The sequence below is a fragment of the Schistocerca cancellata genome, chromosome 6 (genome assembly GCF_023864275.1).
Source record: "Schistocerca cancellata isolate TAMUIC-IGC-003103 chromosome 6, iqSchCanc2.1, whole genome shotgun sequence".
Classification (NCBI taxonomy): Eukaryota; Metazoa; Arthropoda; class Insecta; order Orthoptera; family Acrididae; genus Schistocerca; species Schistocerca cancellata.
In genome coordinates this window covers 685,847,857-685,872,407 of record NC_064631.1, presented here as the reverse complement: position 1 = coordinate 685,872,407, position 24,551 = coordinate 685,847,857, and the positions used below count along the sequence as shown (strand labels likewise).

At 41.6% G+C, this 24,551-nt stretch overlaps 1 protein-coding gene across 1 annotated transcript; it reads right to left on the bottom strand.

Annotated features, from left to right (window-relative positions):
* Window positions 1-1,159: 1,159 nt before the first annotated feature.
* LOC126190866 (GPN-loop GTPase 2) lies at window positions 1,160-24,547 on the bottom strand. Its single transcript, XM_049931462.1, has 6 exons — window positions 24,410-24,547; window positions 19,775-19,906; window positions 19,462-19,667; window positions 2,417-2,531; window positions 2,130-2,325; window positions 1,160-1,829 (listed from the first exon to the last, which is right to left on the bottom strand). The coding sequence occupies exons 2-6, from the start codon at window positions 19,893-19,895 to the stop codon at window positions 1,538-1,540; spliced, it is 930 nt and encodes a 309-aa protein (XP_049787419.1). The 5' UTR covers window positions 19,896-19,906; window positions 24,410-24,547; the 3' UTR covers window positions 1,160-1,537.
* Window positions 24,548-24,551: the final 4 nt, after the last annotated feature.

Genomic DNA, 24,551 nt, shown 5'->3' with positions numbered 1-24,551 from the left:
ACAAGCACATCTGGAGGCCACGAGGTGGTAGCCCCAGCCCCACCATCAAACTCACCTTGCACAGTGCCTGTGATACAGGCGGGATATTTTCTCAGAGCAAGTTCTCAAACAAGCCTCGGAATTTTACAAGATGCACACAGTAAGAAACAGTGACCATACAATGGAATTAAACAATTTAACTGATTACATTTTATATAAATGTTTCCTTTTTTAGTCAATGATGTGTAATGTTAATCTCAATAAACATAATGTAATTTTTTATTCACAATATAACTCTCTAAAACAATGAAATAAGACAAAACTAAAGAACATGTCGTTCTTGAAAAATAAGCCAGAAGAAAATAACACCAAAACTTGGCAAAACTTAACACAGAAATTGGCGATAAAAGAAAATGATTTTCTCCTGTCTCTACGTACAAGCATAGAAAAGTTGTAGAAATTGTATGATCGAGGTACTGAATTGCAAATAAAGTAAATAAATAAAAATGTGGTATCTTTGTCAACTACTTTGAGAAATAACTTGATTGGTCTGAAAGAACTTCATGGGTCTGAAATGTAACTTAAATTTGGATGAAATGATTATCAGGCAGATCATGTAGTTTCTTTTTTTCCCCAATCAACAAATTCTACTTCTTTGAGAATTACAATACTTTTTTGTATACTTTGTGGCCATATACACATTTTACATGTTTATCAATAACTTTCTAGGTCTCTTACCAAGATGCACTGTCTTGTGCAAACTTAAATACATACATATATTGTACCTGTCTTGATGTTTCATAACATTTTTTTAATAAACTACATTGTTTTCAGCCACCACATAGGTGTACATGTTGGATAATATGGGATATTCATATCTACATGTTTCCGATGTTAATATGATGAAATCATTATAAAATTCTCAATATTTTCATTTAACCTAACATCTTTTATGAATTTCAAATACGTACATCTTTTTGTGTAAAATGCAGTCATGGACAGAGATTTTACACAATTACTCATTAGATGCTGCTATCTTGTTCATGATCACCTATTTGGCAAATGTAAGTAACAAACTGACTGCTATCTGAATAACATAACCAATAATTGATGGATAATATTTTTCTCCATTCTACTGCACCTATGAATTTTAATCTAAGTCCAGTGTGCCACAGCAAAATAGGTTTATTTTTCATGTTTTTAATTAATTAATTTTTTTACAAAGACTGCAACACCATTGCAATTACTTGCACGAACATAAGTAAGGAGAATGTAGAGCTAAATCAGTTAATCTCCATATTTCTCCACCGTTTAGAAAACTGTACATCCAAATTTATTACTGAAACTCAAAACATTACAAAAACACAAATCTGAAAAATTATCTGTAGATGAAACAATACACACACTGTGAAGTTAAAGATGTACAGAATGGATTAGTTCATGTAACATTATCAAAAGCACTGTATACAAATGCACAGATACCTATATTGCCCATTCAATAAAATCTTGCTATAAATGATGGCTAATTGTGTGATCTGTTAAGTGAAACACACACAGTTTATGCCCATACACCCCTCATCATAAGATCGTCGTCATCCTCATCATCACCTGCTGCACCCTCCGTAAATCTGTCCATATCTTCACCCGTTTCATAATCAGCTCCCACAGCACATGCAAGCAGCGCTTGCACATTACGTTGCTCCCCCGCTCCAAAAATATATCCATTTGCTTTGTCCACAGCATTTTTTACTTTAAGAATACTCTGTCTGTCTCCAATATTCATGGGTATGAATGATACCAAACTGAAATCTTCAACTAATGAAACTATTGCAGCATTTAATTTTTTGTATCTGAAACAAAGATAATTTCTAGTTGTTTGTTTACAAAATGAGCTTAAATAAAAAAAATTACAAATACACTCATCTTAGCAACTACTAATAGTTATGTGCACAGATGTGACCCATATAGCAACAAGGTGTGCTAATAAAGTTATTAGTAATTGTTTACTGTACATCAAAATCTGGTATTACAATTAATTAGTAGTCCTCAGGACGATAGATCCAGGCATCCTGCAGCTCTTCAAATAAATTTTATGATGCAATCAAATAAACAAACTACTACTGAATTATTAATCTAAGATCAATTCTTACTTTTTTGTGAATGGATCTTCATCCAAACAGTCCAGTAAATACTTGAGATCAAGGACATCTGTGTAAAAATCCAACCCAAAATGTAACTTGCTGCTGTACTTTGAAAGAAGGTCTATTTTTGACAGAACATTGATATGTGGCAATGCTAGTTGCAACATTGCTGACAAGGAGAGCAGCAATGCTGAGATAAACTTCCCTATGAAGACAGAAAGTGAGGAAAGTTTAATATTTCACTGGCACAAATGGTCCCAGTCTCTTTCTTTTATACACAAGTTTGTTCTGCTCACCTGGATCATTACAGTAATGACAGTCTACAAGATGGACAGCACACAGATGAACACCATATTTCTCTAGCTTTTCTGTAATATTTTTCATTGAATTATGATGAGTGTATAATTCAACCTGAAAATAAGAACACTGTATTCTTTACTGAAACCAGAACAAAAAATTTTGCTGACAGGTGACAATAATCCAGGTTCATAATGTACAGGGTGTTCCAAGAGAAATGGGCAGCATTCAGGGATATGACAGGAACGATCATGAAGCCCACGTTTACTAGACTTTTTTTGCTTTACATAATAATTCCTGTCATATCCATGAATACTAACCATTCCTCTTGGGGCATAGCATATTTGCTGGCAGTTGCCTTCCATTCAATAATGCAATAGCATGCAAATACACAGTAGTATCTATTTTACATAATTTCTCATATTTTGAACCATTCGATAAAAACATCCACGGCGATGTGATGAATATGAGTTATAGGATGTTATTAGTACATCAATCCCCAGAAAATGATACAAAAGAGGTAATGGTGATACAGCAGGTGGCATGTCATTGTGAGGAGGTTATGTCTGCAACCAAGTCCAAGAGCTTGCCACACCACCAAGTCGGGTTCCTGGATGGCGGTCTCAAAGGCCCTGTGGTTCCCTCTGAACAGAGGGCTGCTGCTGAATATACTGAATTGATGGAGCTATGCCCCTAAAACATCTCCTCCAATAGGAGCTAGTCATGAATATACTGAACGAGTGACGTGCATGGCCACCTCCTGTACTGGGAGAGGGGGAAGGGGGGTGTAGCTACCAAACATATTGAATAGATGGCTCTGGATGGGAACCCAGGTGACAAAACTGTTGCAGAATATGGCTATGGCGTACTCCTACTCCCCTCTTACACTGAGAGCAAGGAAGGTAATGCTAAAATTACAAGGAAGAAAAATAAGAAGGTGTTCACTGGCATTTTTCTTTCATCTGGAGGAACAAAGGGTTCCCAGGCATTAAGCTGTGGTCCGTGTACTGCATGAAAATAATAACTGATGTGAGGCTGTAATAAAAATGGCAGTGAAAACAGAGTCGAAGACTGTGCAAAAAGATATGTGAAATGTAATAGGGCAAAGAGCCCCAGGGATATATGCTTCTACAACAGCTGTAGCTATCATTTAATGCAATATTCTGACTCATAAATCGGATCTTGTCATAGAAGGCATTTTCTTATACTTTAACATAGTAGTGTTAACAGTGTGTGTTATCTGCCATGATCTGTGTCAGGGATTGTGTTAGCAATAATTAATGCAATAAATGTAATAAATATGGGAATTTGACAAGAAGGTGTTAAACCACAACAACTTCACAGTAGCACCTAGGCTGGTCTTCCTGTTTGGAGATACTTTTATGTCTGAACCTACTGATTTTGTTGGGACATGTGTTATATCTACATCTGTATACACATTCTGCAAGCCACCCTGTGGTGCATGGTGGATGGTACTTTGTACCACTAATAGTCATGCTTATCTTCATGGGCCTTATGTATGTCGGTGGCAGGAGGATCATTCTACAGTCAACTTCAAATGCTACATCTCTAAATTTTCTCAACAGCACTTTATGAAAAGAAATCCTTCCAGGGATTTACATTTGAGTACACGGAATATCACCAAATACTCGCAAGCTGACTGAACCTACCAGTAACAAATTAAGCAGCCTGCCTCTGAACTGCTTCAGTGTCTTCCTTTAATGTGACCTGGTGGTGATCCCAAACACACTAGCAGCATACAAAAGAATGGGTCTCACTAGTGTTCTATATGCAATCTCCTTTACAGAGGAACCACATTTCCTTAAAATTCTTCCAACAAATCTCAGCTGATCATTCACCTTCCCTACTGCCGTCCTTATGAGCTCACTTGATTTCCTATCACTTTGCAGTGATACACCTACACATTTAATCAATATGACTTTGTCAAGCAGCACATTGCTAATCCTGTATTTGAGAATTACAGGACTGTTTTCTCTACTCATATGAATTAACTTACATTTTTCTACATTTAGAGTAAGCTGCCACTCATCACATGAACTAGAAATTTTGTCTAGATCATCTTGTATCCTCATACAGGCACTCAATGACAATGCCTTCCCATACAGTGTCATCAGCAAACAGCGTGATTCATGCTCACCCTGTTGGTCAATTCATTTATGTATCTAGAGAATAAGAGCAGTCACATCACTCTTCCCTAGAACACTCCTGACAGTGCTTTATTTGACTGTCCCTCGTAGTGTGCTTTCTTGAGCACCATATATATCCATTTACATCCATACTCTACAGACTACTGTATGGACACAAGCCTATCTGGGACTCTTGGCATACAGATCATCTCAATCTCTTCATGATGGATAGCACCGGTGCAATTATTTTTGGAAACTAGTCCTCTGTTTCAACTAATTTACCATTTCCTTCTCCTCCTCCCCTCCTCTCTCTGACGACGACAATGATGATGATGATAAATCAACATCAAGTATCTAAAAGTAGCATGTCTAATACATGAAGAGGATGTAGATAACTGAAAATATTACCTCAGAGTGAGTAGGTGTTTGAATTACCCTTCCACAGAAATTACATTAAAATGTTGGGTTGAATCTCCATATCTTTAACTATTATGATCTAATAATATTCAAAATAAAGTCACAATAAATTTTGACTTTCGTAACTGTCTAAATAAGTTCTCCATATAATTCTTTGAGCTCTTGACAGAATGTGTGAACCATGTACAACCAAAGGATATCTTCTTATTTCTCCTCTTTAATAACCGTGTTTTTGGTGCGATAAACTAAAATTTATGTCACCAGACTATGCGAAAAATATAGTTTTGCTTCACCTGCTGCAAGTAATCCACTCAACTAGTGATGTGAACAGATGCATGGTAAAGGTTCCAGGCAAAATTCAACACGATGTGCCAGCAGCACTGCTGCAGCATCGTTCAAATACAAGTCTATAAATCTGCAGCCAAGACCATCACAGAATCAACACAGTCTTTGGCTGAAACCTTCCACTCTGCTCCAAATCAAAGGACCCCAATCTACTCTGGGAATGTGAGCTGTTTTTGCACCCCATGAATGAGGCCAGCAGTCTTCACCAACTCTGCCAGCTGCCTGTACAAACTGAGGATGGCCTAGAACCCAAGTGACAGACGTCATCGGTGACGATGAGAGCCACAACCTGCAGACAGCTGCACCCAACATGCTCAACAGTTGCAGGCAGGGCCTCCCCCACATCTCTGATGAGGCCCCCAGCCAGAAATACCGAGTGCACATTCGTTTGCCGATCCTCCCGTTTATGCAGAAAGCAGTGGCACAGATGTCTTTTTCAGCTCTGGGGGCTGGAAGTGTACACAGTTCCTCCACAAAGGCTGCCTAGGTTGATTCATGATGACATTTCCTAGAAAGCCAACATCACTATATATTCAAAGGAAGACAAAGAGGGCTCCTGTTCTGTAACAGTTGTATAACTGCACTGAGATGTCATACACTAAGGGGAAAGCATTTTAGTGTTGCCTAGAGACTACTGAAAGATGTACTGCACACAAGAGGAGCTTTGGTGGAGGGAGTTCTGATGTAGGTCTAATATTTACTAGGAAGAGCACATTATTCAAAGAAACTGTTACCGACATATGCAAACCCAAATTTTTCGCCACACTCGAGACATCAGTACAACAATACATACAAAAAGATGTAATGGTGTTAGCAGCTTTAACCCTTTAACTGCTCTGGACGTGTTAAGGCGTGCACCTTTGTACCTGTCCCTGTGTGCTCTGAACATGTTTACGCGTGCCGCTGGTCCTTCTACCTGGTACTGTGTATGTGTGTACGCATAGTCACGTTCAGAGTACCGGGTAGAAGGACTTGCGGCATGCGTAAACAAGTCCAGAGCACACAGGGACAGGTACAAAGACGCATGTGTTAACACGTCCAGAGCAGTTAAAGGGTTAATTCTGCAAGAAGGTGACAACATCCAATAAAGTTTCACTGTAATTGAGTTGGGTATTGGAGGTTGAGGGTAGCAAAGATGAAAGAGAAACAGACTGGTCCGCAGTCTGATCTTGTGCCACCTGTATGGTAGGTAAGCTGTCCATATTAATAGATGTATCTACCACTGGTAGGTTATCTGTATTATTACATATTTTCTAAATATGTATATCTCATTTGACCTCCCTCTGTTTTCCCTCATATCTCTTCTCTTCAGGATGTTTGGAGTCTTGCAAGGGTTTCCAAGACCTTATTTCTGAGTTGATAATAAACTGGGCTGCCCAATGACTTGGTATTTGAGTTTCTTGTTTCATTTGAGTAGAGCTAATTTGATAGTCTACCAGTTTGCAGAAAAGAGTGTGTAATGGGAAGTTCTCCTCTCCTGTGATGCTAATCAGGATACAAAGTCTCTTGCTGTACCAGCAGATGGGTATCTGCTGCTGACATATGGCTAGTGTACAAGGGAGGTAACTGCCCCTCTCTCAGATGATAGATGGGCCTCGCAGTCTGTTTCTGGATCAAGGTAAGAGGTATGCCAATTATAGTGGTTGTGAAGCTTGGTGCGACTGGAACTGGAGAAAGCCATCCATACTTTTGATGTCCTCTAACATAAGTAAGGCAATCCAGTATTTGCTGAAAATTAGACCTGAACAATTTGGGCACTGGTGTGGTTGTAGACAGGGAAATGGCATTTGGGTGCTCATGACATTACTTCAGATATGTCTTGAGGTACACCAGGTAGCCGTATGGCGAAATCGGTACAAAAGCCCACATGTGTGATTGAATCTACACAGTAATTCCGCTTCTCTGTGCTACAACTTTCATCTTCTCAGGAAGGGTGTTCCCTTATAACGTCAATATTAAAGTTGGTGTGACCATCCAGTTACACTTAGGTCTTTTCTGAATGCGGTGAACATAATGGCATTTCCCAACGCTCTTAGTTTGCCTGGAATTTTTCATCTGTTTGGATTAGTAAATCTCGGTGAAAAAAAGATCTTCTGGGTCCTGTTTGGACTTATGTTGGGAGTGATTTTAACAGGTATATCTCCCTATGGTAAAACAAGCATAGGCTTGTAACTGTATTTCAGTGGCTGCCTTAATCATTATATGGGGTGTATCATAATTAATGGTGTAAATGCATACAGTTGAAACTACACAATACTAGAAGCAAAAATGTCTCAGTAAACATAGGGTCGAAAATGCATACCTTAAGAGCTATGAGCACTTTTTCTCTGCAAGCTCTTTGCTTTCCATATTTTGGGAAGTGACAATATGGACCAAAACAAGAAAAAAAATGTCCAATAAACATGTGCTCTAAAATGCATATCTTGAAAGTTATGAGCACTTGTTCATTAGAAGAGTTATGTTTCAAAGTAGTGAAGTTAAAAAAGTGCTCATAGCTCTTAACATATGCATTTTAGAGCATATGTTTACTGGAAATTTTTTTTCTTGTTTTGGTCCATATTGCCACTTCCCAAAATATGGAAAGCAAAGAGCTTGCAGTAGAACAGACTTGTTTCACAGTATCGAAGATGAAAAATTGCTCGTAACTCTTAAGGTGTGCATTTTTGACCCTACGTTTACCGAGACTTTTGTGTTTCTAGTATCGTGTACTTTCAACTGTATGGGTTTACGCCATTAATTATGATACTCTCTGTGGATTCACCTCTCATTTCTTCAAGAGAAGCAACCTTTCCAAATTTAACTTCTATCTACTCACCAAAGAAGTGTGGTTTGCTCTCTGTGAGAGTAAGTCCACCTACTTTGGTAAATTGCTCAAACCCTGTTTCCCAGCTTGTCCTTCTGAAGGTAAGTAATTAATCTTTGATTCCTGTCTGCAGAGATGGTCAAACCAGTTCAACCGCTTTTGTGAGATAAGTTTCATATATTCCACGTGCAAAATATTTCCCATGGTACCACTTACTCTGCTCGAGGGCTCACCCTCTTGATCTTGCATCCTGTCGAAGCAGGGTTGGTTGGTTGGTTGGTTTGGGGTATAAATGGACCAAACTACAGGGTCGTAAGTCCCTTTTTTCCTAATGCAAGCAAGGCACAAGGTACAAGGTACAAAAACACCCAAAGTATGTCTGAGAAAGTAAAAGGGGGAAAAGGAATAGGGAACCACACCTAAAAAGAAAACGAATGGATCGAACAAAAAAACAGGGAAAACAAACACCAGAAGGAAAAGCAGAAGGAGGTATTAAAACCATAGAGTAGATGGTCTGGGCTGGCTGATCACAATAGTAAAAAGAGGATGAGCCAGCCAATCTGCAACACATTACAATGACCACCGCAAAAAGACAAGGCGAGTTGAACACATGTAGGGAAAGATGACCACCAAGACAAGCAAATGCAAAGAAATTGCAACAGAGTTAAAATGGAGGGAGGGTGGCGGCCTCGGAGAGAAGGCTATATGCTCACCCTTATATGGTATGGTAAAAAACCCCGTCATGAATAAAACATAAAACTAAATCTGCTGTTGAGGCATTGTCATTCAATACCGAAGGTACGGTGCTGAGAAAGTTAAAAGTCTGCCACAGAGGGGCTAAAAGTGGGCAGTCCAGCAACATGTGGATGACAGTCATATGTGAGCCACAGTGACATCGAGGTGGGTCCTCGCGACAGAGGAGGTAGCCATGTGTTAGCCACGTATGGTCCATGTGGAGCTGGCAAAGAAACACAAGAGTCACTGCGAGAGGTCCGTATAGAGGACTTTCACACATTCGTAGTGTCCTTAATGACACACAGTTTGTTGTGCATACTGAGATTAAGCCATTCCATCTCCCAAAGCTGAAAAACACTGTGGCGTAATAATGATCACAGGTCAGTTACGGGATGCTGATCTCTAGAAGCGGTTTCCGTGTTGCTTGTCTGGCCAGCCCGTTGGCAAGTTCATTTCCTGGTATTCCGATGTGGCCTGGGGTCCACACAACACCACACAATGAGTGGACCATTCCAGGGCATAGATCGACTCCTGGACAGTCGCCACCAAAGGATGGCGGTGTTCGACAGCTTGAAGGCTGCTCAAGGAGTCTGTACAGAGAAGAAACGACTTGACAGGGCATGAGCAGATGCGGTCAAGAGCATGAGAAATGGCCGCCAGCTCTGCAGTGAAATCACTGCAGCCATCTGGCAAGAAGTGCTGTTAAATATGTCCTCCATGAACACACGTGAAGCCAATGTGACCATCAGCCATCAAGCCGTCGGTATAAACCATTTCATGGTCCTGGTACATATCAAGAACCGAGAGACAGTGACAGCAGAGAGCAGCAGGGTTAACTGAGTCCTTAGGACCATGTGAAAGGTCCAGGTGAAGCTTCAGCCTAGGTGTACACCATGGAGGTGTATGTGAATGGACCTCGAGTATAGGTGATAAAGGCTAGGACTCCACTTCAGACAAAAGAGATCAGATGCAAACTGCAATCGTAAGCCCTGACCTGGGCCTCCAATGCAGGAGATGAACTGCTGTGGGTGGGAAAAGGATATGGTAATTCGGATGCTCAGGAGAACTACAAATGTGTGCAACATAACTGGCGAGCAGTTGTGCACGCCTAACCTTCAACAGAGGGACTCTGGACTCCACCAAGACACTGGTCACCGGACACATCCTAAAGGCTCCTGTTGTCAGTCAAATGCCACAGTGGTGCACCGGGTCGAGTAAATGCAATGCTGAGGGCACAGACAAAACATAAACCAGACAAACCATAAACTAGACTCCCATAGTCAAGGCAGGACTGAACAAGGGTTCTGAAGAGCTGCAGCAGCATAGAGCGATCTGCACCCCAGTTGGTGTTGCTCATGCAGCAGAGGGCACAGAGGTGCTGCCACTACTTCTGCTTCTGCCGGCGAAGATGAGGAAGCCACGTCTATCAGGCGAAATCCAGTCCTAAGACTTGGTATGTCTCCACTACCATGAGCGGATCGTTACGAGGCATGTTTTTTAAGTAAATACTGTTTTGCCACACCGCAGCGCTGCGGTCGGCGTTCTGCGCATGCGCACTGGGTACCTACATCTGTTGTCTACGCACTGACACCATTACAGTCTTATTCTTCCTTGGTTACGTTGTGTACTGAGTGTTTAAGATGCCTCCAATAATCGTGAGTCCCGCCGACTGTGAAGTACGGGCTGTTATAAGATTTCGTAGTGATAAAGGCCTAAAAGCGATCAATATTCATGAGATCTGTGCAGTTTACGGAGAAAACATTACGAGTGATGGAATGGTAAGAAAGTGGGTGAGAGCATGTAAAGATGGCCGCACAAATGTGCATGATGAACAACGGAATGGGCGTCCTTTGGTCATTAATGAAAGTTTGGTGCAGGAAGTGGACAATAAGGTGAGAGAAAACAGATGCTTTACGATTTTCTCCTTGTGAGATGACTTTCCTAATGTTTCTCATAGTGTTTTGTATGGTATTGTGACCGAGCACTTGAATTATCGAAAATTGTGCGCATGTTGGGTACCAAAAAGGTTGACGGATGGGCAAAAAACCAAACATTTAGACAGTGCATTGACTTTCCTTGAGCGATACCACGACAGTGATGATTTCTTAAGCCAAATTGTTACGGGCAATGAAACATGGGTGGCCTACGTCACACCAGAATCAAAGCAACAGTCCATGGAATGGCGGCATTCAGATTCACTCAGAAAAATGAAGTTCAAGCAAACAATTTCTGCCCAGAAAATCACGTGCACAGTTTTTTGGGACAGAAAAGGAGTATTGCTTGTGGAATTTCTGCCTTGTAATGAGACAATCAATGCAGCAGCTTACTGTAAGACATTGCACAATCTGCACCATTCAATTCAAAACAAAAGACATGGCAAGTTGAGCAAAGGCACCGTTTTGCAGCAAGACAATGCCCGTCTGCATGTGGCGAATCAGACCAAAGATCTCATCACATCTTTTCGATGGGAAACTCTAGATTATGCTCCGTACAGCCGCGATCTTGCGCCCAGTGAGTACCATCTATTCCTGCACTTGAAGAAACATCTGGGCGGTCAGCGTCTTCAAGACGATGACGAAGTCAAAACAGTGCTGATGCAGTGGTTAACAAGTCAGGCGGCAGACTTCTATGAGGAGGGTATTCAAAAACTGGTACAACGTTATGACAAGTGCCTCAATATTGACGGAAATTATGTAGAAAAGTAGATTAAGGTACAGGCTTTCATGTAAAAATAAAATTATTGAGACACGTCTTTTTAATTTCAAAACTGTACTTAATTAAAAAACACGCCTTGTACTTAGGTAAGGTTCTGGTTCCGGACAAATGGCACGACTCCGACAGAAGTGCATGACACACGACTTCACGGGGGGCTAGAGTCCATGACTGCACCTTGTGGATGGCTCCCTGTAGGCACTGCTCAGCAGCACCACTACTGGAGGAGCAGTACAAAATGTAGAACTCGTCTGGGTACAGAGATGGTGAGACGGACGGCCCGACAGCTGCTGCTAGACTGTTAATGGCCACTTAGAGGTACACTCAATACAGAGCCCTGCGGGACCCCATTCTCCTGGATATGGGGGCAACTATGGGAGGCACCAACTTGGACATGGAAAGTATGGAGCAATAGGAAATTTTGGATAAAAATTCGGAGTGGCAAGGATATGATGTCGTCAAGTCATGTCTCAAAGCTTTTTGTAAATCAAAAAAGATTGTAACCAGGTGTTGGCATCTGGAAAAGGCTGTTCAGATGGCAGACTCAACGGAAACTAGATTATCACTGGTAGAGCAACCCTGGAGAAAACCACCCTGGCATGGAGCCAGTAGCCTACGTGACTCCAGGACCAACACAACCGCCAACTTACCATATGTTCTAACAGATTACAAAGAACGTTGGTGAGGTTGATGGGCCGATAGCTATCCACATAAAGCACGTATTTGCCAGGTTTGAGCACTGCAATGATGGTGCTCTCTCACCATTGCAATGGAAAGTTGCCATTGCACCAGATCTGGCTGAAGATGATGAAGAGATGTCGCTTGTAGTCAGGCGAGAGATGTTTGATCATCTGACTGTGGATCTGATCTGGCCCAGGTGCGGGGCAATGTGCAAGGACACTGAGGAGCTCCCACTCCGTAAATGGAGCATTATAGGGATCACTGTGATGTTCAGTGAAGGAGAGGGCTTTCCTTTCCGTTAACCATTTGAGGGTGGGGGATAATTCTCCGATGCAGAGGCTTGAGCATAGTGCTCGACAATTGTGTACGTGTCGGTAGGTAACACACATCATTGATGTTAATGCCAGTGACACCCTTTGGGGTCTGGTACCCACAAACATGTCTGATCTGACGTATGGTACCCAATGGCCAAGACGTATCTCACCCAACATTCCTGTTTCTGTCTTTTTATGAGCTGTCGAACACGAGCACGGAGCTGTTTAAAAGCTATTAGTGCTCTAAGGGTGCCACTTATGTCGCTGTAGAGCTCGCCAATGCCCTTTAATGGCCTCAGCAATTTCCGGTGCCCACCAAGTTACTGACTACTGCCGGGGGCACCATAAAGAACAAGGGATCATGTTTTCAACCGCAGAAATGATCGTTCTAGAGACCCGCTCAACTACCACATCGATGGTACTATGTGGGGGAGATTCAATGGTGACAGCAGAGGTGAAAGCTTCCCAGTCTGCCATGTTTAAAGCCCATCTTGGCAGACGTCTTGGGGAATGGTGCGGGGGGAGTGACAGGAAGATGGGAAAGTGGTCACTACCACACAAGTCATTGTGGGCTCTCCAGTGGATAGATGGGAGAAATTCTGGGCTGCAGAGGGATAAATCAATGGCCAAGTGAGTGCCATGAGCCACACTGAAATGTGTAGGGGCCCCAATATTTAAGAGGCAGAGGTTGAGTTGAAACAGGAAAGTTTCAACATCTCTATCTTGGCCAGTAACCACGGTGCCACCACACAAGAGGACATGGATGTTAAAATCCCCCAAAAGTAGGAAAGGTTTAGGGAGTTGATGAATCAGTGCACCCAATGCGTTCAGGGATACTGCACCATCTGGAGGAAGATATACGTTCATGCATCGTCCTTATCCTGACAGCCACAGCTTCAAGAGGGGTTTGAAGGGGTACAGGTCCACTGCATACCGAGTTCAGGACATAGACACAAACTTCACCTGACACTCGATTATAGTTGCTACGGTTCTTGTAATATCCCCTATATCTGCAAAGGGCAGGGGTCCGCATTGCCGGGAACCAGGTTTCCTGGAGTGCAATGCAGAAAGCAGGTGTAAAGCTTAACAGTTGCTGTAGCTCAGCCAGGTGATGGAAAAAACCACAGCAATTCCACTAGAGGATGACATTAACGTGAGGCTGGGTAGGCATGAAGCAAGCAAGGAGGCAGGTTACACCTCAGGGTCACCTGATGCCACCGACTGAGTATTTGTACCCACTCCTATTGTGGATGAGGTGTCAGTGAGATCCAGGTACTCAGGGGTGCTAAGATCTTCACCTCATCCTCAGGTGCAGAACTGGTAGGGAGAGGTGGTGTTGGGGCCACCAAAACCGGAGGGTCCTTTTTCTTAGCAGACTTTTTTGTTTGCTTGCCCTCTCGCTTCTCTTTAGGGACTTGCTGGGAGGACTTCTCCGAAGTCACTTCTGGCACAGAGGAAGACTGTGAAGCTCTTCGTCCAGCAGCTTTTGGCTCCTTTAGCCAGTGGCGAGTGTCCGCTGTGGCATTAGTGGAGACTTTGGGAGAGAGGGCCCGAAGGGACCCCTTCCACACAAAAGGAGCTGGAGGAGGCCGTTGCTTCTCCAGCTGGGGAGAGGGGACCAATGTCCCGAGCGTTTGGGGGGGGGGGGGGGGGGGGGGGGGGAGGGGGGGCTTTCTCCCGAAGTAGGTACTTTGGGAGCCATGGAAGGAGATTTTCCCCCCTACCATCAAGGGGGCAGATGTATTCTGGAGGCCTGGACAGACCACTGTTTGCGGCACAGTGTGTGGTACGACTGGTACTTATGATGGCAATGGTAATGTAGCTGCAGCACATGTGGACGTCAACCAAAAGGGGTGTAATCATTCAAATTTACATTTAGCCTCTTGGTAAGTCAACCAATCCAGGGTCTTGTATGCCATGATTTTCCACTCCTTTTGAAGTACTGTGCAGTCTGGTGAGCAGGGGGAGTACTGCTCTACACAGCTGATACAAGTGGATTGATACAAGTGGGTTGATACAAGTGGGAGGAGGCACACAGGGAGTATCTGGATGTAGTGGACGTTCGCAGTCTCGATTTGTGGTGTTGGAAGTACCTGAATTACCAGCACTTACAGTACCGTATAGGGGGAGGGACGTATGGTTCAACGTCACAGCGCTAAACCGTCACCTTGACCTTTTCAGGTAATGAATCACTCTCAAAGGCCAAGATGAAGGAACCGGTAGCAACCATTTTGTCTTTGGGTCCCCTGTAAACACGCCAGATGAAATGAACACCCCACCATTCTAGACTGGTGCGGAGCTCGTTGTCAGACTGCAAGAGGAGGTCGTGATGGAAAATAATCTCCTGGGCCATGTTGAGGTTTTTATGGGGAGTGACGGAAACACGAATATCACCCAGCCAGTCACAAGTGAAACACCCGGGATTGGGCTGGGGATGCTGTCTGAATCAAGATTGCACTGCTTCTCATCTCGGACAGCGCTGTCACTTCCCCAAACGTATCCTCAAGATGTTCAACAAAAAACTGAGGTTTCGTAGGTAGAAAGGAATCCCCGTCCATTCTGCTATAGACTAAATACTGAGGCAAATATGGCTCTCTTCTTTCTGTAGCCCTACGTTCCTCCCATGGTGTAGTGAAGGAGGGAAACAATTTAAGGTCATACCTGTCAGCAGTGTACTCAATCTTGCCAGTCTTAGAGACTGCTGGTGCCATATGATCACCAGCAAGAGATGACTTAGTCCACTTCTTGAGGGTCATCTGCCCTGATGCCACCCACTCCGATCAGGGGCTCTCCCCACAGGCACCACCCAGCCACAGCAAACACCACCTGGTATGATGGCCGCTGGTGGGAGTCCTGATGCCCCAGGAAGACAGGCATCTACTCTTGGCTTACATTGGGAGTTTACAGCTCAGGCATCAGCAGTGTGATCCCTGTGTTGCCAGGAGGCTACCACCAAATGGGTACATGACAGACCCACCACAATGGACTGGCTACCATGCTGGATATTTTGAGCAGAGAAATCCAATACTGTCATGGGAGTGAAAGAGGACAGGAAACAATTGAAGAAGATGACATACCCCGGAAAAGTATCCTCGCCCAAATAGTTGAATTGCAGGTGGAGATGCAAAGCCATGACAAGAGATCCAGGAGATCAAATCTAAGGGCACTATGGATAACTCATGCACCACGTAAGGCGTCCTCCCCCATATGGCCCACACTTCTATAGATTTTGGAAAGTGGCAGGTCAAACCATAAAATGGGACCTGAACTTGCAGGGCCGAGAAGTGAGAGACTCCTTTTAGTCGCATCTTACAACAGGGTGTATACATGGACAAGGAAAAAAAATTCCCAGATTTCCCGGTTGAAAATACACTTTCACCCGGATGAAAATACACTTTTTCCTCATTAAGTGACAGTATACTTTTCTTCGGCACTGTAAAACTTCTCAATTTTTTGATTGTTTATGGTTTTATACACTGACGTAGAATTACCTGGCACTTTAGAAAATGAAACTCAGGGGAAAAAAACATGTTTCGGAAAGATCTTTGATGTGCAGCAACATGTACGCTGCATATTTTCGTGCTACGAAAGTATAAATTCGAATTCCACCAAGCACCGCATGTTACTTTCCAAAGCATTGAAATCGAGATTGCGACGCACTTTCGTGAGCCAGCCATAGCTCATGACACGTGAGCTCGCCAGCTGATGACAGCATAGGACACGTGATGTAGTCAGCCAATAGCAAAATCACTCTTAAGTAGCGCGAACACACAAATAAGGAAAGTTAATGATGTAAATTAATATACATATTGTTGCTACAAGAAAAGCAAAGCTTTCACATATAATATTGGTCTTGAAGATTAATAAGCTGCAAGAGAAGCTAAGCTTCCACATATAATATTGGACTCTTTTACGCGTGTTACACTTTAACATACATCACATAAATGTGCCAGTAAAATTTTTAATAACGATGTAACTGTCTGATCTTCAGGGCTAGAAATTCTTCTAGATGGTCATTCCCAAAGACTTGATTTTTAAATGAGAGTCAAACGCTCTGTGATTTAAGAAATTCGTCGTACATTCTCGCACATAGTTCATCTTGCATAAAAGGAAATTAACTTTCAAAGTAACACTTTTCAAACCACCATTTGCGATATTTTCCTGTGACCTGTTAGAAATAGGTTCGGTTCAGCAGTTGTCAGAGAGCGCCAAGTAACAGGTGTCACTGCACTTGCGCAGCTAAAATGACGCAGAAAGGCCATATGTTCGTATGTGTACAACATTAAAAGATCTTGCATTAAAACGAATCTAATGTAAACAGCTGTCAGGCCACGCTCATCGGAGGCAATTTGTTGTTAAGAAGCATTGCATAGTCTTCCTAAAGCCTTTGACACACTTTGCTGTTGGCAGACGGCTGTATGAGCACTGTGTTTTGTTGTATACAGCGCATTTCCTTTGCGACTTAAGTTTTATTTTCGTTTTTTTTCTTTCTTTTTTTCTATCCTCTTGTTCATGTTTTGTTCCTGCAGTATTATTCTGCAGAAGCGGGATACAGTAATATTCTTTGTTAGAGTATTTGTTCTTACCAGTCAAAATCCCAAAAATTTAACTGAAAACTAAAACAATGAAAAATTTCTGGAATTCCAAAAGGATTCTCAGGTTTTTCTCGGTTTTCTCCCGGATGAAAAAATTCCCGGGTTTTTCCCGGATCTCCCGATTGTCCCGGGTCGTATACACCCTGTATAACAGGCTGGGATACCTCGGGCCTATTCTAACCACCAGACCCGCAGGGGGAATGAACAGCTGACAGGTGTTTTACTTATGCCTCAATATTCCCTTTAACAATGGCATCTCCGCTTGAAGACTGTTTTTGCTTTCAGAAAGTGAAAACCAGCTAATAACTTTTGTCAAACAACTTAACAGCAGTGGGGAAGTTGTATGAATCACAGATATGCACGGTTGATCCAAGAGCTGTTACCTAACCACATCATAAAAGCTGCAGTAAATGTCCATATAACAAGGAACACTGTGTTATCTTATGCCACGGTTCTTCTAAGGTGGCCTTTGAGTCTTACTCAAAGTGAGAACAATGTATTTAGAACCTAAGAAATTTAGAGCAGTGTAGTTAGAACCTAAGGAATAGCAACAGATCAATGTCAAGACACTGGTGTCATTAGTGTGTGTGTGTGTGTGTGTGTGTGTGTGTGTGTGTGTGTGTGTGTGAGAGAGAGAGAGAGAGAGAGAGAGAGAGAGAGAGAGAGAGAGAGAAAACGGGACCATTGGAACACAGCAGGAGGACAGAAAGCGTTGCAATGGCTCAAGGCCACACTTCACGATGTACATACCCGCAAAAGTCTCTTGAGTCCCCACTCTCTCCTGTGTAGAACAGCAAATACAGCATCCTAAGGACGTCCAGAGCTTGTTGTCTAGTGGCTAGTGTTGCGGCCTCTGTATCACGGGGTCTCGGGTTCGATTTCTGGCTGGGTTGGGGATTTTCTCTGCCTGGGGACTGGGTGTTTGTGTTGTGTCTGTGTTGTCTTCATCATTTCACCACCACCACTTGTGACAGTGGCTAGATCGTTTTGACTTAAAATTGGACTGTATAAAAATTGGGACCTTGTACGGGCACTGACGACCACGCAGTTAAGTGAGCCACAAACCAAACATCATCCTAAGGATGGATATAACCAATAATTTTAAATTTATTAATTGCTGTTCTTATGCAATAGAAGCAATAATTTTTTATGAGAAAACACAGCACTAAGCTGAAAATGATTTGTTTAAAAAACAACTACATAAATTACATTTCAGTACAACAATCAATGGTGTGCACTGAAACACAGTGTGATTAATGAAGTATTGAAAGTAGAATCATGGGACGACTTCGTCCCAGGGTAGAGACACTTGTCTTCGAACCATGGCAGATAGATGATATACTGCAAAGGTATCAGTGAAGTAACCTAATTTTGATCTCAAGTTCCATGGGGCCTTGTGAACCACAGCTCTTCAGTCCTGGAAAGACTCGCTACACAGAAAAACAATAACAAAGTTTATAAAAAAAATTGAAAAATAAAAAGAACACGAAAACACGTAACCTGTAACAGTATATATAGATCAGTAGCACTGCTTGTAGAGATATAAGGAACTCTTGTAAAGAACAAAAAGATTAAGCTACTATAGCTGAAGTCATGAACAGTGACAGTCGAGTTTAGGCTTGTTCTGTGCACCTACGTCATGCCCTGTCCAATAGTCAATGAGGTTCAGTAGTGTTCTCAAAGCTCTGCTGCGAATGTCATAGCCACTGCAAGCATTAAACATGATTGTAGTGAGTTAATTTTTATTCTATTTATTTCCAGTTGTAATCGCTGGTGGTGGTGGTAAGAGAGAAAATCTATGTAATCCAGTGAGATACACAATTTGGAGAATACAGGCTTTCTTCAAGCACAAAGCATGAGCATGGACGTACCATAACTGTAGCTTGGAACATGCAACACGGTGCCCCAACCTGTGTGAACAGGATTCGGTCGTGATCTGACAATAGAAAGACCTTTCAACTTTGATCAGAAAATTAGAGTTCATTAGTTTCCCACTTTGCTGAAAACCTACTGAAAACTGATTCTGCTAACCTGGGCACAACTTCCGTACAGTGGAACTGACTTTTGCGATGAGTTTTCCCTGTTTTCCAAAACTAAAATCAATGATTTCAGAGCCTCATATTAATTTGCTGTGAGTGTTTTAACCTTATTGTGATAAGTACCTGTTACAGTTACCTTAACTTACCCAGAAAAATAAATATTTCGGAGGAGGGGGTGTACGACGACACCACCTTGTAAAGCTCATTTAAGAAATCAATAGTCTACACTCATAAATTTTTTTAATGAATTACCTACCTGCCCAGGACAGTCAAATAAAATGTAAGAATCTCTCAAGCGGCACACATGTTCTAGTAACCAATCAACATTTTTCTCCAAAAATTCCATACAAAACATCAGTCCTCCATTGGGTCCTAGGTGCAGATTAGTCATCACATCATCCACGGTAACTAACTCTGATACATCAGCTGCTGCTTCATAAATCAGGGAATCATTAGCTGGATCTGAAGATAAAGGAATTTTACTATATACTTGTTTGGCATACTATTATGTCAAGGCACAGACTTCGATATTCATTTCAAATTCTTAAAGAAGTTTTGAGTGAAATTACCTATGTTTATAATTGAAACTTTCCTCCCAATACTCTTAAGGAAATGACCCATTGTCTGACAGTATGTTGTCTTTCCACTCCCTGGAGGTCCTATAACAAGTTGTCCAAAAATCGCAGCCATGTTTCCTAAAACTAAAAAACAACATTTTATTTTTAATGATGCCTGAAACACGAAAAACATTATTTAAATACAGCACGGTCACAATAACATAATTACGATGAAAACAAGATTTTATATTTTGTTAGAATGAGAACGGAACATTTCCGCTTCCGTAAGGTACGTTATCTTCCTACAGAAACAGTAAGTAACTAACAGAGTATGAAGAACAAGTTAGGAATTAACTGTTTTTTATAACAACACCAGATGACAACTTCGTACTGATAAAAGCATTTTTTAAGTTGTTAAGCCATTTGTGAACAATGGCATGCATATAAATTCATCATCACTGCCCTTTTGCGTAGTAATCCTCTTTTACAGTGGACTGGACAATTAAGAGCTTACACACTTCCTAAGACAGGAGATAGCAGCAAATATTTTTGTCTAAAAATCTGTCAGTATTAATGATTTGTGTTCTGCAAGATGCCTATCCATGCCTTCTCATAGCTGATAAAGCTATGATTTCTTGAGGATTACATTATACTTTGTTAATTGTCTGTGAAATCATTGATAATTATGCTATACCTATAGAGATTAACTGAAACATTTTATATCATTTTACGTTTGTCAACCATACTGATTACAAAAGGATGTGGAATACTGCTAAACCTATCTTTTACTTTAGTGGCATTTCACCTAGAGAATACAGAAATATTTTCTTGGGAAATTGTATACAGGGTGCTCCATTGATAGTGACCGAGCCAAATATCTCATGAAATAAGCATCAAATGAAAAAACTACAAAGAACGAAACTCTTCTGGCTTGAAGGGGAAAAACAGATGGCGCTACGGTTGGTCCGCTAGATGGCGCTGCCATAGGTCAAATGGATATCAACTGCATTTTTAAAAATAGGAATCCCCATTTTTTATTACATACTCATAAAGAAATATGAATGTTTTAGTTGGACAACTTTTTTCACTTTGTGATAGATGGCGCTGTAATAGTCACAAATGTATAAGTACGTGGTATCGTATAACATTCCGCCAGTCCGGATGGTATCTGCTTCATGATACATTACCCGTGTTAAAATGGACCATTTACCAATTGTGGAAAAGGTCGATATCGTGTTGATGTATGACTATTGTGATCTAAATGCAAAACGGCCGTGTGCTATGTATGCTGCTCGGTATCCTGGACGACATCATCCAAGTGTCCGGACCGTTCGCTGAATAGTTACATTATTTAAGGAAACAGGAAGTGTTTAGCCACATGTGAAACGTCAACCACGACCTGCAACAAATGATGATGCCCAAGTACGTGTTTTAGATGCTGTTGCGGCTAATCCGCACATCAGTAGCAGACAAATTGCGCGAGAATCGGGAATCTCAAAAACGTCGGTGTTGAGAATGCTACATCAACATCGATTGCACCCGTACCATATTTCTATGCACCACGAATTGCATGGTGATGACTTTGAATGTCGTGTACAGTTCTGCAACTGGGCACAAGAGAAATTACGGGATGATGACAGATTTTTTGCACGTGTTCTATTTAGCGACAAAGCGTCATTCACCAACAGCGGTAATGTAAACCGGCATAATATGCACTATTGGGCAACGGTAAATTCACGATGACTGCGACAAGTGGAACATTAGCCATCTTGGCGGGTTGATGTATGGTGTGGCACTATGGGAGGAAGGATAATTGGCCCGCATTTTATCGATGGCAATCTAAATGGTGCAATGTATGCCGATTTCCTACGTAATGTTCTATCAATGTTACTACAAGATGTTTCGCTGCATGACAGAATGGCGATGTACTTCCAACATGATGGATGTCCGGCACATAGCTCGCGTGCAGTTGAAGCGGTATTGAATAGCATATTTCATGACAGGTGGATTGGTCATCGAAGCACCATACCATGGCCCGCACATTCACCGGATCTGATGTCCCCGGATTTCTTTCTGTGGGGAAAGTTGAAGGATATTTGCTATCATGCTCCACCGACAATGCCTGACAACACGCGTCAGCACATTGTCAATGCATGTGCGAACATTACGGAAGGTGAACAACTCACTGTTGAGAGGAATGTTGTTACACGTATTGCAAAATGCACTGACGTTGACGGACATCATTTTGAGCATTTATTGCATTAATGTGGTATTTACAGGTAATCACGCTGTAACAGCATGTGTTCTCAGAAGTGATAAGTTCACAAAGTTACATGTATCACATTGGAACAACTGAAATAAAATGTTCAAACGTACCTACGTTCTGTATTTTAATTTAAAGAACCTACCTGTTACCAACTGTTCGTCTAAAATTTTGAGCCATATGTTTGTGAGTATTACAGCGCCATCTATCAAAGAGCGAAAAAAATGGTCCAGCTAAAACATTCATATTTCTTTACATACTACACAAATTGTAATAAAAATTGGGGTTCCTATTTTAAAAAACGCAGTTGATATCCGTTTGACCTATGGCAGCGCCATCTAGAGGGCCAGCATAGCGCCATCTGGTTTCCCTCTTCAAGCTAGCCAAGTTTTGTTCTTTGTAGTTTTTTGTTTGACACTTATTTCGCGAGATATTTGGCCTGGTCATGATCAATGGACCACCCTGTATATCCCCGAGTGGTATCCTGATGCTCATAGAATCCTAGAAATCTCACAACATATTCGTAGGGTATTATTGTCAACATAGGGTGGTCTAACTAATCTGAACTGAGATATTTCTATGATTCCTGTCCAGCATAATATCTGCAATCCATTTGGGAATTTAGTGTCCACCTCCCTCTCCCCAAGATCTAAATCAAATCTGAAAGTGTTTCCAGATATTCTACTAACTGATGACTGTTCCAGTAACTGTTTCTATCCCAGCATTTTGTATGAGAGAAGAAACAGTTACACACCACCTCCCTTGCCCAATATTAATTGCTCCAAGTTAGTTGGACAAACTCTGGGCACTTGTGCCAACCCAGGGGTGTAAAGAAAGCCATTTCTTCAACATATCGGTGCTGACTTTGGCAGGCAACTTAGCAATTTACTCTGAATGTTGTACCCTTTCAGAAATTCTTGTGTTCAAAAATCAGTGGCCACTATCCAGGAGACAGAAGTTACAGGAAGGTCAAAGGTACCCATGTCTGACTTTTATTAAGAAGATGTGGAAAACAAGTATGGTAGCACACAAAGACCAAATTAAATTCTGTGGAAACAATTCAATACACAATTCTGTAGTTCATAGAGCTATGAAATAGCATTTCCTACCTTCCACACTCCAAATAAGTTCTGTATACTCTATGAGACTAGAATACCTGAAAGATAAGATATTTGTGGATAAATAGCTTAGGTTATGGTTTCCAGAACCAATTTTTACTCTGTAGTAGTGTGTGCCCAGTTTTCAAAACTTTTTGGCAGGTTAAAACTGTGTTCTGGACTGGGACTTTAATTCAGAATCTAACTTTTTACAGGCAGAGCTCTTACTGACTGAGCTATTCAGGCACAATGACCCACCCTCAGAGCTTTGCTTCCATCACACCTTCCGGAATCTCCTTTCTTGCAGGAGTGCAAATCCCTCAAACTACGCAAGAGAACTTCTGTGACGTTTGGAAGGCAAAATAGAGGTACTGGTGGAAGCAAAGCTGTAAGGGCGAGTCATAAGTTGCACCTTTATAGCTGAGCCTACAAGAGCATTGGCCATGAACAGCAAGATTCCAGGGTCTTTAGGTTCCAGTTTAGCACACAGTTTTAATCTGCCAGGGAGAGTCAAAGTTGATGGGCACATTGCTGCAGTGTTGAAAAATTCATTCTGGTGACTATATTTGCTCTCACATTTATAGCTTCATTAATATGCCCCTTCCCTCCCCCAAGCATCACTCATAACAAAAAATTTGAAGTAACAACAAGAAAAATTAAAATACTCAAGTTTATTAAGGAAAAAAATGCATCTAACTAAAATTAAAAAGGAGAGAAGAATAAAAGACAAATGCATGCTGCAGTGCTGGTACAATGTAGTCAGCTGGGACTATGTAGAATCTTGTTTGTGTGTACCAACTGCTCAATGCCTCAACTACACAGTGACTGTTTACTCCTACCATTATTCAAAAAATGTGATTCTCAGATACTAGCACTGTGTTTACTTTTCTACATTAATTTCTATTTTTTTTAATGTGTGGAAGTAATTTTTACATTTGGAAACTTAACATTAACCTTCTCACAACCAAAATAAGCAACATACGAAAATTAATTTTTTGCTATTACACATTTTTCATAGTAATCAAAGTATCAATATGTACACTGTGAAATGTGACCACCCTGCCCTCCCCCTCCCCACCCTTCCCCACAGTGAGATATAGTTAGAACAAAACATTCTATTACGGGTAAGGACAGAAAGATGGCATCACATAATACAGAGTAAAACTACAGTAGATTTCATTACACCATTCCACGAATACAATTTAGCATTACCTGCACCATTTGAACTGTTGTCCAAATCTCACACTAAATTAAAAATGACAATGTGCAATTATAAAGTACACTTACGCAAGCCACAGTGTCACCAGATTTTGTTCTTCAGTATGATTTCTCTAAGAAGTTTCACAGTTTTCACATCATAATTTTTCAAAGATACAGAAAAAAGCACTGGCTTAGGCATACATGTGTGCTCTGCAATATGGCGACACAT